The 18,399-nt window shown below is 45.9% G+C and overlaps 1 protein-coding gene across 1 annotated transcript in view; it reads left to right on the top strand.

The window, feature by feature from the left end:
* The window catches only part of YTHDF2 (YTH N6-methyladenosine RNA binding protein F2), a 47,898-nt gene that overhangs the window by 6,727 nt on the left and 22,772 nt on the right, over positions 1 to 18,399 (top strand). The window contains exons 3-5 of the mRNA XM_063954661.1: positions 1,555 to 1,634; positions 2,959 to 4,281; positions 15,236 to 15,263. Of these exons, the coding sequence (XP_063810731.1) occupies positions 1,555 to 1,634; positions 2,959 to 4,281; positions 15,236 to 15,250 (1,418 nt within the window). The 3' untranslated portion in view covers positions 15,251 to 15,263. The remainder of the gene's footprint in view (positions 1 to 1,554; positions 1,635 to 2,958; positions 4,282 to 15,235; positions 15,264 to 18,399) is intronic.

Below are 18,399 nucleotides of genomic sequence, written 5' to 3'. Positions count from 1 at the left end.
CGCCTATCAAGACTTACCGCGGCTACGTTTGACGGCATGGAAGTTGAGCGCCTGATACTTGCTCGGAAGGGCATTCCGAAGAAGGCCATTCCTACCCTGATATATGCTAGGAAAGGGGTAATGTCTAAACATTACCATCGTATTTGGAAGAAATATGTCTCTTGGTGTGAATCCAAGAAGTTTGCTACGGTGGAGTTTCAACTCTGTTTTCTCCTTTTCCTGCAAGCAGCTGTGGATATGGGCCTGAGGTTATGATCTGTGAAGGTCCAGATTTCGGCCCTATCCATTTTCTTTCAGAAACAATTGGCTGCCCACCCCTGAGTTTCGGACTTTTTTTTTTTTTATGGCGCCTTGGGACCTTTTTAACGTGATGTTGCAGTTCCTCCAGTCGGATTAGTTTGAGCCTCTACAGGAGGTTGAGGTCAAATTTCTTACATGGAATGTGGTCGCGTTGTTGGCCTTAGCTTCTGCTAGACGCGTGTCTGAATTGGGGGCGTTATCCTGTAAAAGCCCTTACTTGATCTTCCACGAAGATAGAGCTGAGCTCCGGACACGTTAGCAGTTTCTTCCGAAGGTTGTGTCGGCATTTCACATCAACCAACCTATTGTGGTGCCAGTGGCTACCGACTCCTCAATTACAAAGTCCTTGGATGTAGTAAGGGCACTGAAGATATATGTGAAGAGAACGTCTCGTCACAGAAAGTTGGATTCTCTGTTGGTCCTATGATCCCAAGAAAATTCGGGTGTCCTGCTTCTAAGCAGACTATTTCTCGCTAGATTCGGTTCACTATCCAGCACGCGTTTTCTACGGCAGGACTGCAGTGTCCAAAATTTGTTAAGGCCCACTCTACTCGTAAGGTGGGGTCTTCCTGGGCGGCTGCCCAGGGTGTCTCGGCAGTGCAACTTTGCCGAGCTGCAACTTGGTCTGGGTCGAACACGTTTGCAAAGTTTTACAAGTTCGATACTGATGATCTGAAGTTCTCTTCCTCCCGTTCTGGGAGCTTTGGTACATCCCCATGGTACTAATGTGGACCCCAGCATCCTCTAGGACGTAAGAGAAAATAGGATTTTGGTTACCTACCGGTAAATCCTTTTCTTGTAGTCCGTAGAGGATGCTGGGCGCCTGCCCAGCGCTTCGTTTTCCTGCACATGTTTTTTGGTTCAGTACAACTTTGTTTTACTTGAGTACTGCATTGTTACTTGGTAAGTAATGTTTCAGCGGTTGCTGAGTGTTCAAGCTAAGTTAGCTTGACATGCCTTGTATGTGTGAGCTGGTATGAATCTCGCCACTATCTGTGTATAATCCTTCTCTCGAAGATGTCAGTCTCCTCGGGCACAGTTTCTAGACTGAGTCTGGTAGGAGGGGCATAGAGGGAGGAGCCAGCCCACACTCTCAAACTCTTAAAGTGCCAATGGCTCCTGGTGGACCGGCCTATACCCCATGGTACTAATGTGGACCCCAGCATCCTCTACGGTCTACGAGAAAAGGATTTACCGGTAGGTAACCAAAATCCTATTTTTTTTTTTTTAATTTATATATTTTATTTTTTTTAGTGCAAAATGGGTCTGTTCATCAGAAAGATGGCATGAATGACGATGAATTTGAGCCCTATCTACATACACAAGAACGACAGGTAGGAATTCTTTCTTATCTGGGTTGCTTGGCTGGTGTTACATTTTTGTATCTCTCATACACTTAATTTTCTCTGCCAGTTGAATATATATAAACGGATATCCTTTCCACATGCAGAAACATGTGGAAGTGTTGCTAACTGGAGTGATATATGTTCTATAATTTCAGTCTTCTCGCAGCAAAGTTGATGCATCAGGTTTATTCCACACCAGATCAACACAGGTTTCAGACTGAACTTTTCATATTGTGTTGAAATTTGGTATTTTTAAATGCTGCCATAGGGGTAAAGAAAACCCCCGAATCTTAGTCTATGTTCAATGGTTTTAAAGTTATATGCCTTTTATAGCTGCATTAATGTGTTTTATTATTTTTTTCAATTGCACTTGCAGCTCACCCAATTGAGCTAGAGAGTTGGGCAAGATCTCATTTGAAACCTCTTTTTATGGGTTTTCAAAGAAAATGCCATACTAAACTACAGCATTAAATGTATTCTATTTATTTTCAGGTTGAGATTTTTCAGTTTCAAATAGTAAGGGTATATGGAAAGGAAAATGGGAATATACTGTAGTAAACAAAATTACAATGAATAAAGGAGGGACTATAATCTAATGGCACAAAATAAATATATATATATATATATATATATATATAAACAGGGATTTATGACCAGTTACCTTAACATCGGTTCATTATAATTGTTGCCTAATTGAGATACAGAAGGGGGTGCTAGAAGTAGAAAAAGAAGTGTGTGTGTGTGAAGGGCGGGGGGGGGGGGAGGGGTTTGTTGGAGTCTACTTTCAGGTTTGGATAAAGCATAATTGGTTCTGTCTCAGGGCTTCATAGTATGAAATCCAGGGAGACCAAACGCTTCTTTAAGAACACTCGTATGTGTTCTAGGTGGTATGTGCTGTAAATGGAGTTAACTATGGCATTGGCCGAGGAAGGTTCTTATTCTCCCTTCCCCATTTTGCAGCAATAGAAAAATTGACAGCTTTAGTTATATTCGGGATACAACGTATGGAAGTGTGTAGGTATATTTGGAAATGGCCCAGAGAACAGATAATATGGTAAGCAAGAAGGTTCCCTGTGAAGTTATGGATATAATCCAGTAGTGTCCTAAATTTTTAGGCAGGATTATCATCTAGGAGTTGAGTCAAGGTGGCCTTTGACAAGTCCTTCCTGACTGTAGTAAGATGGGCTGGAAGTAGGTAGGAACCAGGTGTATAGCAGCCTATGTGCTTTCCTTTAAAATTTTTATTTTGTACATTGTGCACTTCTGTGTCATGTTTTTCTACATGTTCATATAAACTTCTGTTTCATTCTAGAACAATGGATACACTGCCTTGTCAGATTCATACCTTCCCAGTTACTACAGCCCATCCATTGGCTTTTCCTATTCACTGAGTGATGCTGCCTGGTCTACTGGAGGTGATCCTCCACCAAGCATGCCTTTCCTTGCCTCTTATGGTCAGCTGAGCAACGGTGAACCACACTTCTTGCCAGATGCAATGTTTGGACCTCTAAGCAGTGCTCCTTTCTTAGGACAACCTGGTTTCAACTTTTTCCCAAGTGGCATGGACTTCTCAGCCTGGGGAAGCGGAGGAAGCTCTCCAGGTGCATCTGCACCTAGCTCTGGCTATGGTGGTAGCTACACTTATGCTCCCAGCACTTTGGGAGGAGCTGTTTTGGAGGGCCAAACGAGCTTTGGTGGTGGCAAAGCAGTAGGCAGTCTAGAGCAAAGTATGGGAACTTTAAAATTGGGAGAAGGAAATGGTTTAAAAACAGGGGTGAGCAGTCTGCCCCCTGCAACCATAGCCCCACCAAAGCAGGCTTCATGGGCTGACATTGCCAGCAAACCAGCCAAGCAGAACATGGGAAAGGCACTTCCTCCACCTATCAAGCACAACATGGAAATTGGAACTTGGGAAAACAAAGCACCTTCATCCAACATCTGCCAACCGCCATCGCCTCCAGTCCTTCAACAGCCTGTACCCACTGGTGTTTCGTCACATCCTCCAAATCGTTGGTCAGCACCTCGCAACAGAGTGTCTGAGCAGGCACAGGCTGCACACACCTCAGCAGACCCACACCCTGTTCTGGAGAAACTGCGTTCCCTGAATAACTACAATCCAAAGGATTTTGACTGTAACCCAAAATTTGGACGAGTGTTTATTGTTAAGAGTTACTCGGAAGATGACATACACCGTTCTATCAAGTACAATATTTGGTGTTCTACAGAGCATGGCAACAAACGTCTGGATGCAGCTTATCGTTCTCTAAATGGCAAAGGTCCTGTCTATTTGCTTTTCAGTGTTAATGGTAGTGGTCACTTTTGTGGGGTGGCAGAAATGCGATCAGCTGTGGACTATAATACCTGTGCAGGGGTATGGTCCCAGGACAAGTGGAAGGGCCGCTTCGATGTACGCTGGCTGTTTGTGAAGGATGTGCCTAATGGGCAATTACGTCACATTCGGCTAGAGAACAATGAAAATAAGCCAGTTACCAACTCCCGAGACACTCAGGAGGTTCCCCTGGAAAAAGCTCGCCAAGTTCTCCGAATCATAGCTAGCTACAAACACACCACTTCTATATTTGACGACTTTTCACATTATGAGAAGAGGCAAGAGGAAGAGGACAGTGTCAAGAAGGTAACTATATTCTATCTATTTCTGTTCAAGTTTATCTTGAGTTTAATTTTCATTTGAGAAGCATTCGTATAGTGGGTAGCGTTGAACCAAATGGAGTTAATGTCTGTGTCAGGAAAGTAACCTTGTAGAACATGCACGTTAAGAGTGGTGATGTGGTGATGTACATGTTCACAAAATTCAACAGACCTCAATTTCTTCATTAAAGTCAACTCTAGTGTGAACTCTTCCACTCCCAAGCATAAATTATATACACTAAGCAAAACGCACTCTCTACCCAATTTTTTTTTTTTTTTAATCTTCTCGCACTATAATCTGCATTCTGATTTCAAGGTTATGGATCAATGGATTAGGTAGACAGTGAATCGGTTGACATTATCGACTCATTAAAATGGTTGACATGAGACAGGTCAACATGACCTTTTTATTTGTATTTTTGCGGAACATGGCCAGGAAGCCCAATTAGTGCACTGTGTCCCATTGCATAGCTCTTTGCTCGCCATGCCGCACGCAAGGTGCCTTGCTTAGCACAGGTTACTATTCCTAACTGTAGTCCACATGGATGGTAAGGTATAAAAACGTAAAAAATATATATAATTAAAAAATAAAATAAAAATGGTGTTGACCAATATTGGTCGACCTACCATCCGGATAACCTGATTTTAATTTTACGACGTGTAGACATCACCTCCATTACCGCAAGATCTCAATTTGCATGGTTTGACTCCGTAGCTCAAATGCCCATTTGCAGCTGTTGAATCAGACTTGATGGTCGTAGTTTTTACATCATAAGATCATAAGGGGTATATGCAATTAGCGGCGAATCGCGGCAATTTTTCGGCCGTTTTTTAATTCGACACAATTCGACCGTCTAATTTCGGCAAGTGGGTGCCAAAATTGACCATATTCAATAAAAAACGGATTCGACAGTCCCGCTGACGAAAAACGGACGATTTGACGGATTTTGTTCCGATTTTTAAAAAACGGGAAAAAACCCGAAAAAAAATTGCGTGGGGTCGCCCCTCCAAAGCATAACCAGCCTCGGGCTCTTCGAGCTGGTCCTGGTTCTAAAAATCCGGGGGGAAAATGGACAGGGGATCCCCCGTATTTTTAAAACCAGCACCGGGTTCTGCGCCTGGTACTGGTACAAAAAGAGTAGGGGTCCCCCGTATTTTTTACACCAGCATCGGGCTCCACTAGCTGGACAGATAATGCCACAGCCGGGGGTCACTTTTATACAGCGCCCTGCGTCCGTGACATTAAATATCCAACTAGTCACCCCTGGCCGGGGTACCCTGGGGGAGTGGGGACCCCTTCAATCAAGGGGTCCCCCCCCAGCCACCCAAGGGCCAGGGGTAAAGCCCGAGGCTGTCCCCCCGACCCCCCCCCCCCCCCCCCATCCAAGGGCTGCGGATAGCCTTGAGAAAATGACAAGAATATTGGTTTTTTCCTGTAGTACTACAAGTCCCAGCAAGCCTCCCCCGCAAGCTGGTACTTGGAGAACCACAAGTACCAGCATGCGGGAGACAAACGGGCCCGCTGGTACTTGTAGTACTACTGGAAAAAAAATACCCAAATAAAAACAGGAGACGCACACCTTGAGTGTAAAACTTTATTGCACACCTGCCGACACCCACATACTTACCTATGTTGACCCGCCGACTGCCACGTCTCCTGATCAGACGATCCGGGGTACCTGTGAATAAAATTATACTCCCCTCAATCCAGTGTCCAGATATAACTCCTCGTACTTGGCAAAAAAAATAAACGAACACCCGGACCAGTGGACTGAAAGGGGTCCCATGTTTTCACATGGGACCCCTTTCCCCGAATGTCGGGACCCCACGTGACTCCTGTCACAGAGGTCCCTTCAGCCAATCAGGAAGCGCTACTTCGTTGCACTCACCTGATTGGCTGTATGCGCGTGTGAGCTCAGACAGCGCATCGCACAGCTCCCTCAATTACTTTCAATGGTGGGATCTTTGCCGTCAGCGGTGGGGTTACCCGCGGTCAGCCGCTGACCGCGGGTGACCTCACCGCTAACCGCAAAGTTCCCACCATTGAGTATAATGGAGAGGCTTTGCGATGCGCTGTCTGACAGCTCAGACGTGCAGCCAATCAGCAGAGTGCCAGGACGTTGCGCTCGCTGATTGGCTTAAGAGACCTTTCTGTGACAGCAGTCACGGGGGGTATCTCTGCATTCGGGGAAAGGGGTCCCATGTGTAAACATGGGGCCCCTTTCAGTCCGGCTTGGTCGGGTGTGCGTTTATTTTTTTTGCCAAGTACGAGGATTTATATCTGGACACTGGATTGAGGTGAGTATAATTTTATTCACAGGTACCCCGGATCGTCGGATCAGGAGACGTGGCAGTCGGCGGGTCAACATAGGTAAGTATGTGTGTGTCGGCGGGTGTGCAATAAAGTTTTACTCTCAAGGTGTGTCTCCTGTTTTTATTTGGGTATTTTCTCTAACGTCCTAGTGGATGCTGGGAACTCCGTAAGGACCATGGGGAATAGCGGGCTCCGAAGGAGGCTGGGCACTCTAGAAAGATCTTAGACTACCTGGTGTGCACTGGCTCCTCCCACTATGACCCTCCTCCAAGCCTCAGTTAGATTTCGTGCCCGGCCGAGGTTGGATGCACACTAGGGGCTCTCCTGAGCTCTTAGAAAGTTATAGTCTTAGAATTTGTTCTTTTCAGTGAGACCTGCTGGCAACAGGCTCACTGCAGCGAGGGACTAAGGGGAGAAGAAGCGAACTCGCCTGCTTGCAGCCGGATTGGGCTTCTTAGGCTACTGGACACCATTAGCTCCAGAGGGATCGACCGCAGGCCCAGCCTTGATGTTCGGTCCCGGAGCCGCGCCGCCGTCCCCCTTACAGAGCCAGAAGCAAGAAGATGGTCCGGAAAATCGGCGGTATGAAGACTCAGTCTTCACCAAGGTAGCGCACAGCCCTGCAGCTGTGCGCCATTGCTCCTCTCACACACTTCATACTCCGGTCACTGAGGGTGCAGGGCGCTGGGGGGGGGCGCCCTGAGGCAGCAATAAAAACACCTTGGCTGGCAAAAATACCTCAATATATAGCCCCAGGGGCTATATATGAGGTAAATACCCCTGCCAGAAGTCCATAAAAAACGGGAGAATAGGCCGCGAAAAAGGGGCGGAGCCTATCTCCTCAGCACACTGGCGCCATTTTCCCTCACAGCTCCGTTGGAGGGAAGCTCCCTGGCTCTCCCCTGCAGTCTACAAGGGTTAAAAAAAGAGAGAGGGGGCACTAAATTTAGGCGCAGTATACATTATATATATATAGATATAAAGCTATAGGGGACATAACTCAGTTAGTCCCTGCAGTATATAGCGCTCTGGTGTGTGCTGGCATACTCTCACTCTGTCCCCCCAAAGGGCTTTTGTGGGTCCTGTCCTCGTTTAGAGCATTCCCTGTGTGTCTGCGGTGTGTCGGTACGGCTGTGTCGACATGTTGAATGAGGAGGCTTATATGGTGACGGAACAGAGGCCGATATATGTGATGTCGCCCCCTGTGGGGCCGACACCAGAGTGGATAGAGAGGTAAAAGGTATTAACCGACAGTGTCAACTCCCTACATAAAAGGGTGGATGACGTAACAGCTGTGGGACAGCCGGCTTCGCAGCCCGCGCCTGCCCAGACGTCTCAAAGGCCATCAGGGGCTCAAAAACGCCCGCTCTCTCAGATGGCAGACACAGATGTCGACACAGAGTCTGACTCCAGTGTCGACAAGGTGGAGACATATACACAATCCAATCCGTGACTTGATCCCGGCAATAAAAAATGTGTTATACATTTCTGACTTTAACCTCTATAAATGGGTTTTAGGTTTGGGGAGAAAAAACAGGCAGTGTTTTGTTCCCCCATCAGATGAATAATTGAAGTGTGTGAAAAGCGTGGGTTCCCCCGTTAAGAAACTGGTAATTTATAAAAAGTTACTGATGGCGTACCCTTTCCCGCCAGGAGGATAAGTTACGCTGGGAGATATCCCCTAGGGTGGATAAGGCGCTCACACGTTTGTCAAAAAAGGTGGCACTGCCGTCTTAGGATACGGCCACTTTAATAGGTACCTGTTGATAAAAACTGAGACCTGCAGATAGTGCTGCTGCAGCGTGGTTGGTGACCCTGTCAAACAGGGATAATAGTTGGCAAACATAAAAACATATTAAAGACGTTGTCTTATATATGGGGGATGCACAGAGGGATATTTTGCCGGCTGGCATCCAAAATAAATGTAATGTCCATTCTGTCAGGAGGGTATTAGAGACCTGTCACTGGACAGGTGATGCTGACTTAAAAAGCGCATAGAGAGCCTTATAAGAGTGAGGAATTATTTGGGGATGGTCTTTGGGACCTCGTATCCACAGCAACTGCTGGGAAGAAATAATTTTACCTCAGGTTTCCTCACAGAAAAAGGTACAGTCCTTTCGGCTTCAGAAAAGCAAGCGGGTCAAATGGCGCTTCCTTTCTGTACAGAGACAAGGGTAGAGGGAAAAAGCTGCACCAGTCAGCCTGTTCCCAGAATCAAGATTCTTCCCCCGCCTCCTGTGAGTACACACCATGACGCGGGTGCTCCACAGGTGTAGCCAGGTACGGTGGGGGGCCGCCTCAAAAATTTCAGCAATTAGTGGGCTCGCTCACAGGTGGATCCCTGTTTCTTCCAAGTAGTATTTCAGGGGTACAAGCTGGAATTAGAGATGTCTCCCCCCAGCCGTTTCCTAAAATATGCCTTGCTGACAACTCCCTCAAGCAGGGAGGCTGTGCTAGAGGCAATTAATAAGCGGTATTCCCAGCAGGTAATACTCAAGGTGCCCCTACTTCAACAAGGACGGGGTTACTATTCCACACGGGTTGGGGTACCGAAACCGCATGGTTCGGTGTGACCCATTTTATATTTAAAATCCTTGAACATAAAAAAATTCAAGTTCAAGATGGAATCGCTCAGGGCGGTTATTGCAAGCCTGGACGAGGGGGATTACATGGTATCCCGGGACATCAAGGATGCTTACCTGCATGTCCCCATTTACCATCCTCGCCAGGAGTACCTCAGATTTGTGGTACAGGATTACCATTACCAAGTCCAGACACTGCCGTTTGGACTGTACATGGCACCGAGGGTGTTTTATCAAGGTAATGGCCGAAATGATGATACTCCTTCAAAAAAAAGGGAGTTGTAATTATCCCGTAATTGGACAATCTCGTTATGAGGGCGAGGTCCAAGGAGCAGTTGGTAGTCGGGGTAGCACTATTTTGGAAAATGCTACAACAGCATAGGTGGATTCTAAACAGTCCAAAGTCACAGCTGGTTCCTATGACACGTCTACTGTTCCTGGGGATGGTTCTGGACATAAACCAGAAATAGTGTTTCTCCCGGAGGAGAAAGCCAAGGAGTTGTCATCTCTAGTCAGAGACCTCCTGAAACCAAAATAGGTAGCGGTGCATCATTGCACGCGAGTCCTGGGAAAAATGGTAGCTTCTTACGAAGCAATCCCATTAGGCAGGTTCCATACAAGAACTTTTCAGAGGGACCTGTTGGACAAGTGGTCCGGATCGCATCTTCCGATGCATAGGCTGATAACCCTGTCTCCAAGGACCAGGGTATCTCTACTGTGGTGGCTGCAGAGTGCCCATATTCAAGAGGGCCGCAGGTTCGGCATACAGGACTAGGTCCTAGTGACCATGGATTCCAGCCTTTGAGGCTGGGGGGCAGTCGCATAGGGAAGAAACTTCCAGGGACTTTGGTAAAGTCAGGTTATTTCCCTACACATAAATATTCTGGATCTGAGGGCCATTTACAATGCCCTGAGGCCAGCAAGGCCTCTGCTTCAAAACCAGCCGGTACTGATCCAATCAGACAACATCACGGCAGTCGCCCATGTAATCAATAGGGCGGCACAAAAAGCAGGATGGCGATGGCAGAAGCCACAAGGATTCTCCGATAGGCGGAAAATCATGTGTTAGCACTGTCAGCAGTGTTCATTCCCGGAGTGGACAACTGGGAAGCAGATCTTCTCAACAGACACGACCTCCACCCGGGAGAATGGGGACTTCCTCCAGAAGTCTTCCAATAGGATTGTACACCATTGGGAAAGGCCACAGGTGGACATGATGGCGTCCCGCCTTAACAAAAAGCTATAAAAGATATTGCTCCAGGTCAAGGGACCCTCAGGCGATAGCTATGGACGCTCTGGTAACACCGTGGGTGTACCAGTCGGTTTAGGTGTTCTCCCCTCTGCCTCTCATACCAAAGGTACTGAGAATAATAAGAAGGCGAGGAGTAAGAACGATACTCGTGGATGGCCAAGAAGAGCTTGGTACCCAGAACTTCAAGAATTTATATCAGAGGACCAATGGCCTCTGCCACTCAGTCAGGACCTGCGGCAGCAGGGGCCCTGTCTGTTCCAAGACTTACCGCGGCTGCGTTTGACGGCATGGCGGTTGAACGCCGGATCCTGAAGGAAAAGGGTATTCCGGAGGAAGTAATTCCTACGCTTACTAAAGCCAGGAAAGAGGTTACAGCAACTCATTATCACCGCATATGGCGAAAATATGTTGCATGGTGTGAGGCCGAAAGGGCCCCAACAGAGGAATTTCAACTAGGTCGATTTCTGCATTTCCTGCAAGCAGGAGTGACTATGGGCCTTAAATTGGGTTCCATTAAGGTACAGATCTCGGCTCTGTCGATTTTCTTTCAAAAAAGAACTAGCTTCAGTACCTGAAGTTCAGACATTTATAAAAGGAGTGCTGCATAGTCAGCCCCCGTTTGTGCCTCCTGTGGCACCTTGGGATCTCAACGTGGTGTTGAGTTTTCTTAAAATCACTTTGGTTTGAACCACTAAAAACCGTGGATCTGAAATATCTCACATGGAAGGTGGTTATGTTATTGGCCTTGGCTTCTGCCAGGCGAGTATCAGAATTGGCGGCTTTGTCTTGTAAAAGCCCTTATTTGATTTTCCATATGGATAGGGCAGAATTGAGGACTCGTCCCCAGTTTCTCCCTAAGGTGGTGTCAGCGTTTCACCTGAACCAGCCTATTGTGGTGCCTGCGGCTACTAAGGATTTGGAGGACTCCAAGTTGCTAGACGTTGTCAGGGCCCTGAAAATATATGTTTCCAGGACGGCTGGAGTCAGAAAATCTGACTCGCTGTTTATCCTATATGCACCCAACAAGCTGGGTGCTCCTGCTTCTAAGCAGACTATTGCTCGTTGGATTTGTAGTACAATTCAGCTTGCACATACTGTGGCAGGCCTGCCACAGCCAAAATCTGTCAATGCCCATTCCACAAGGAAGGTGGGCTCATCTTGGGCGGCTGCCCGAGGGGTCTCGGCTTTACAACTTTGCCGAGCAGCTACTTGGTCAGGGGCAAACACGTTTGCAAAATTCTACAAATTTGATACCCTGGCTGAGGAGGACCTGGAGTTCTCTCATTCGGTGCTGCAGAGTCATCCGCACTCTCCCGCCCGTTTGGGAGCTTTGGTATAATCCCCATGGTCCTTACGGAGTTCCCAGCATCCACTAGGACGTTAGAGAAAATAAGAATTTACTCACCGGTAATTCTATTTCTCGTAGTCCGTAGTGGATGCTGGGCGCCCATCCCAAGTGCGGTTTATCTGCATTACTTGTACATAGTTATTGTTAACTAAATCGGGTTATTGTTGAGCCATCTGTTGAGAGGCTCTATTGTTTCATACTGTTAACTGTGTTTCATATCACGAGTTGTACGGTGTGATTGGTGTGGCTGGTATGAGTCTTACCCGGGATTCAAAATCCTTCCTTATTGTGTACGCTCGTCCGGGCACAGTACCTAACTGAGGCTTGGAGGAGGGTCATAGTGGGAGGAGCCAGTGCACACCAGGTAGTCTAAGATCTTTCTAGAGTGCCCAGCCTCCTTCGGAGCCCGCTATTCCCCATGGTCCTTACGGAGTTCCCAGCATCCACTACGGACTACGAGAAATAGAATTACCGGTGAGTAAATTCTTATTTTTTTTCCCAGTAGTACTACAGGTACCAGCGGGCCCGTTTTTCTCCCGCATGCTAGTACTTGTGGTTCTCCAAGTACCAGCTTGCGGGGGAGGCTTGCTGGGACTTGTAGTACTACAGGAAAAACCAATATTCTTGTCATTTTCTCAAGGCTATCAGCCCCCCATCCGCAGCCCTTGGATGGGGGGGACAGCCTCAGGCTTCACCCCTGGCCCTTGGGTGGCTGGGGGGGGACCCCTTGATTGAAGGGGTCCCCACTCCCCCAGGGTACCCCGGCCAGGGGTGACTAGTTGGATATTTGATGCCACGGCCGCAGGGCGCTGTATAAAAGTGACCCCCAGCTGTGGCATTCTGTCCAGCTAGTGGAGCCCGATGCTGGTGTTAAAAATACGGGGGACCCCTACTCTTTTTGTCCCCCGTATTTTTTGCACCAGGTGCAGAGCCCGGTGCTGGTTTTAAAAATACGGGGGATCCCCTGTCCATTTTCCCCCCGGATTTTTAGAACCAGGACCGGCTCGAAGAGCCCGAGGCTGGTTATGCTTTGGAGGGGGGACCCCACGCCATTTTTTTTCCGGGATTTTACCATTCCGTCTAAAAATAAATAAATAAATATTTTTAAAAATATATAAATAATACTTGTGCCTCCCAAAAAGACAAACCAAGTACCTAATCCCTTCTAATATAAATAGATATGCTATTACCAATAAAAAAAACATGTTTTAAATTTTTTTTATTAGATTCACCCACCAAAGTGTGGCGGATTGAAAATGACGAATTTACTGTCTAAAAGCACTGTTGTCGAATTTCCAAACTTCAATTGAATATACTTTTGTCGAATTGCCGCATTTGTACCATTGCAGAAATGTCGAATTTGACAAATGTCGAATTTTGAAAGTCCGTTTTTTTGACGGAAAGTACTGAATTGCATTGTCGATTTTTTTTTTTTTTTTTTTTTTTTTGTCGAAAAAGTCCCGTTTTTCGACCATTTCGGGAATTCGACCGCAATTGCATATACCCCTAAGTGTACTTTTCCTCATACTCCAGGGACTCTCACTTTTAATATATTAAGTGTGCTAGTTCAGATATAACAATCCCGTGTATCGGATAAATCTCAAAATAGCAACTATTTTACAAGCTGTTTATAATGTGTCTTATTTGTTTAATTGTTAATGTGTAATAAACTGTTTTTAATTTTTATCAAATTGCCTTGTTCAGCACCTACCTGGTTCATTATTTATCTTTTTAGTTTTTGCTATACAGAAGAGGCTGGCTACCTCTTCACCAGGTGGCTGCTGACATACAGGCTTATAACTGTACCTGCCTACACAGTATTAACAAACCCTACAATTTCCTCTTTTTGGCCTCAACAAACCCTACAATTTCCTCTTTTTGGCCTAGGGGTGCCGTGAAGAAAAAATCTGATACTCTAGGGCAATGATGGGTAACCTTGACACTCCAGCTGTTGTTGAACTACATATACCAGCATGCCCTGTTACAGTTTTGTTATTTGGCCATGCTAAAACTGATGCAGGGCATGCTGGGATGTGTAGTTCAACAGCTGGAGTGTCGAGATTAGCCATCACTGCTCTAGGGCACCTTGATTCAAAAAAGCTTGGGAACCACTGCTCTAAGGCATAAAAAGAACCATTTAGCCGCAACTACTTATGACAAATGAAGGAATACGTTCTCCTATAGGAGTAGTTTTCAGAATAGTCAAAGGGGGGAATTCACTTGGTTTTTTGGGTGTCCTGCGCCCAATAGAGCAATTAAACTGATCAGTTTGGGTGCGAATTCCATAGGTGACCATTATTTCTAAGGGTGCTAGCAGAAATGTGTGAAAAGGTGGTTGTTGGTTGTTTTTTTTTGTTTTTTTTTGGGGGGGGGGGGGCAGCAGCGTGTAAAAAGGAGTGAGAACAACAATTGCATGCCGCCCCTTCTAAAGTGACTGGTGACATGGCACAACTGGGTGTGCTAAAACAATTGAATCTCCTCCAAAATGAATTTCATCTTACCCATTTTATAGATGCCTCCTACATACAGAAATAAGGGGCCCCGCTAGTAAGCTTATTCTAGTCTTATTACCAGGAAGTTTAAATTTTAAATGTTGGCCCAGTTATTTGCAACAGTATTAGTATAATGATATAATAAATAGCTGTCCTCTTTTCCAGCTTAATACGGGGGCATCGTAGGGATGCTTAAAAATAAACCTAAAGGCTAATGCACTGTCCCAGCCGCAAACTGATGTTTGCTACAGTTCTTTTAGTAGCATTCAATGCTAGTTAAGCACTATATATAGTTACTATGTTAATATTGTAATGTGGACAGGGTCAAAATATTGACGTTCGTAAGTTCAACGTGTAAACATTGTGCATGTCTACATCATGAACATATGAGCATTAGTGTTGGGGTAAAACACTTCTGTTGACATCTGTCGACATGCAGCACATGTTGACAGACTCATTAAACACATTCAAACTGTACTGACATGAGAAACCATGGTTTCTAGCTTTCCATCATTGCTGGTGGTTTTTAATACATTTTCAGTAAAATTCCATTTGCGTCCTAGCCTTTCGCATGGGTTTTTCATCATTTTTGTTTTGCATGGGATACTATTTGGTACACCAAACACTTGCAAAAATATCAATAATTATTGCATTGATGTGCAGTTTTTACTAGTATCTAAACAGAAAACTATTTTTTTTTAATTTTATATCTTTAAAGATTTAAAAAAATAAAATGTTTGAAAAGTTATGTAGGAACCAATTTATGAACTCTTGCTAAATCTCTAAGGAAAGTTTGTTTTGACCTGATTGCACACTTGTGTGACCAATAGATGGTGACAGATGACTGTAAAATGAGCTGCAGTCACTACTTATTTATAAAAATAAAAAAAGTGGTGGTTAAATGCATTGCATGTAGGCTTATCTATATTTTCTTATTTTCTTTTTGTTTTAGGTGATTAAGAATTAGATGCACAAATCAGGTAAGATGGCAATTTAATATGGTGGCTACCTCCTAGAAAATATTTGTTTCACTGTTTAGTTTTCTTAGTCACTTTACTATTTACTGCTATTGGCACTGCTCAAAAGGAATATACAGATATGAAATGCACTAATACAGTTTTCAGCTTGCCCATATACCAAAGGATCAGAATATTACAGAACCTCACACTGGATGCAACACAACTTAATAATTTCCTTATTTCCTACTTAATTAGGCAGCCTATAGCACACCGAAAGAAAATTAAAACTACTCTCCTGTAAAAAAAACAAAAAAACCTTTGACCACTGCCTTCACCCCCTCTACATTTCCAACTTAATCTCCACTGCACTTCCTCTTGGCCACTATATTGAGCCAATGACCTCTTCCTCACTCCTGCCTTCAGAACTTCTCTTGCACTGGTTACATCGCCTAGAATGTGTTCCCCCGCTGTATCAGACTTATTGCCTAGCCTCCTGACTTTTAATTGTTCCCTAAAAACTCACCATTCAAAGTCTGCCACAACTCCTAATGGTAGCCATACATCAGACCAACTTTTCTCCAACACTCCAAACTTCCAACCATCCAACTTGTCTGTTCAACTAAAACAGTGCTCCACACATCTAACCAACTTTTCATCAGTACTCCACACATCTAACCAACTTTTCATCAGACCAACCAACCTGCCAACTTCTGTCCAAATTGTGATGTCACCAAAGTAGGAGGATAGTGCCTGCCTACAGTACTTCAATGGTATTCTCACTGCAGCTAGACACCATTCATTATTACAGTACATGTAAGCTCTCACGAGCAGGGCCCTCTTCCCTCATATGCTTTTCCTTCTCTTACACTATGCTATACTCAATACTCTCTTCGATGGCACCATACTCTCGGTTTTCTGCCACCCTGTTACCTGTTCCAGTGTCAGGTTTTGCTGATGCAGCTATGGTTAAAGAGAATTTTGTCTTTTTGGCACATATACCTATCATAAAAGATGAAACTAAAAATAAGAATTTACTCACCGGTAATTCTATTTCTCGTAGTCCGTAGTGGATGCTGGGAACTCCGTAAGGACCATGGGGAATAGCGGCTCCGCAGGAGTCTGGGCACAACTAAAAGAAAGCTTTTAGACTACCTGGTGTGCACTGGCTCCTCCCACTATGACCCTCCTCCAAGCCTCAGTTAGGATACTGTGCCCGGAAGAGCTGACACAATAAGGAAGGATTTTGAATCCCGGGTAAGACTCATACCAGCCACACCAATCACACCGTATAACTCGTGATACCATATCCAGTTAACAGTATGAAATTTAACTGAGCCTCTCAACAGATGGCTCATAACAATAACCCTTTTGTGAACAACAACTATGTACAAGTATTGCAGACAATCCGCACTTGGGACGGGCGCCCAGCATCCACTACGGACTACGAGAAATAGAATTACCGGTGAGTAAATTCTTATTTTCTCTGACGTCCTAGTGGATGCTGGGAACTCCGTAAGGACCATGGGGATTATACCAAAGCTCCCAAACGGGCGGGAGAGTGCGGATGACTCTGCAGCACCGAATGAGAGAACTCAAGGTCCTCCTCAGCCAGGGTATCAAATTTGTAGAATTTTGCAAACGTGTTTGCCCCTGACCAAGTAGCAGCTCGGCAAAGTTGTAAAGCCGAGACCCCTCGGGCAGCCGCCCAAGATGAGCCCACCTTCCTTGTAGAATGGGCTTTTACTGAATTAGGATGCGGCAGTCCAGCCGCAGAATGTGCAAGCTGAATTGTGCTACAAATCCAGCGAGCAATAGTCTGCTTAGAAGCAGGAGCACCCAGTTTGTTGGGTGCATACAGGATAAATAAGCGAGTCAGTTTTCCTGACTCCAGCCGTCCTGGAAACATAAATTTTCAAGGCCCTGACTACGTCCAGTAACTTGGAATCCTCCAAGTCGCTAGTAGCTGCAGGCACTACAATAGGTTGGTTCAAGTGAAAAGCAGATACCACCTTAGGGAGAAACTGGGGACGAGTCCTCAATTCTGCCCTATCCATATGGAAAATCAGATAAGGACTTTTAAATGACAAAGCCGCCAATTCTGATACACGCCTGGCCGAAGCCAAGGCCAATAACATGACCACTTTCCACGTGAGATATTTTAGATCCACGGTCTTTAGTGGCTCAAACCAATGTGATTTTAGGAAATTCAACACCACGTTGAGATCCCAGGGTGCCACTGGAGGCACAAAGGGGGGCTGAATATGCAGCACTCCTTTTACAAATGTCTGAACTTCAGGTAGTGAAGCTAGTTCTTTTTGGAAAAAAATCGACAGAGCCGATATCTGTACCTTAATGGAGCCTAATTTTAGACCCATAGTCACTCCTGCCTGTAGGAAGTGCAGAAATCGACCCAGCTGAAATTCCTCTGTTGGGGCCTTATTGGCCTCACACCAAGCAACATATTTCCGCCATATGCGGTGATAATGTTTTACCGTTACATCTTTCCTGGCTTTAATCAGCGTAGGAATGACATCCTCCGGAATGCCCTTTTCCTTTAGGATCCAGCGTTCAACCGCCATGCCGTCAAACGCAGCCGCGGTAAGTCTTGGAACAGACAGGGCCCCTGCTGCAACAGGTCCTGTCTGAGCGGCAGAGGCCATGGGTCCTCTGAGATCATCTCTTGAAGTTCCGGGTACCAAGCTCTTCTTGGCCAATCCGGAACCACGAGTATTGTCCTTACGCCTCGTTTTTTTATTATTCTCAGTACCTTTGGTATGAGAGGCAGAGGAGGGGACACATAAACTGACTGGTACACCCACGGTGTCACCTAGAGCGTCCACCGCTATCGCCTGAGGGTCCCTTGACCTGGCCCAATATCTCTCCAGTTTTTTGTTTAGGCGGGACGCCATCATGTCCACCTGTGGCCGTTCCCAACGACTTACAATCAGTGTGAAGACTTCTGGATGAAGTCCCCACTCTCCTCCCGGGTGGAGGTCGTGCCTGCTGAGGAAGTCTGCTTCCCAGTTGTCCACTCCCGGAATGAACACTGCTGACAGTGCTAGCACGTGATTTTCCGCCCATCGGAGAATCCTTGTGGCTTCTGCCATTGCCGTCCTGCTTCTTGTGCCGCCCTGTCGGTTTACATGGGCGACCGCCG

The sequence above is a fragment of the Pseudophryne corroboree genome, chromosome 2, assembly GCF_028390025.1.
Source record: "Pseudophryne corroboree isolate aPseCor3 chromosome 2, aPseCor3.hap2, whole genome shotgun sequence".
NCBI classification, from domain to species: domain Eukaryota; kingdom Metazoa; phylum Chordata; class Amphibia; order Anura; family Myobatrachidae; genus Pseudophryne; species Pseudophryne corroboree.
This window is presented reverse-complemented; position numbering and strand designations above follow the sequence as displayed.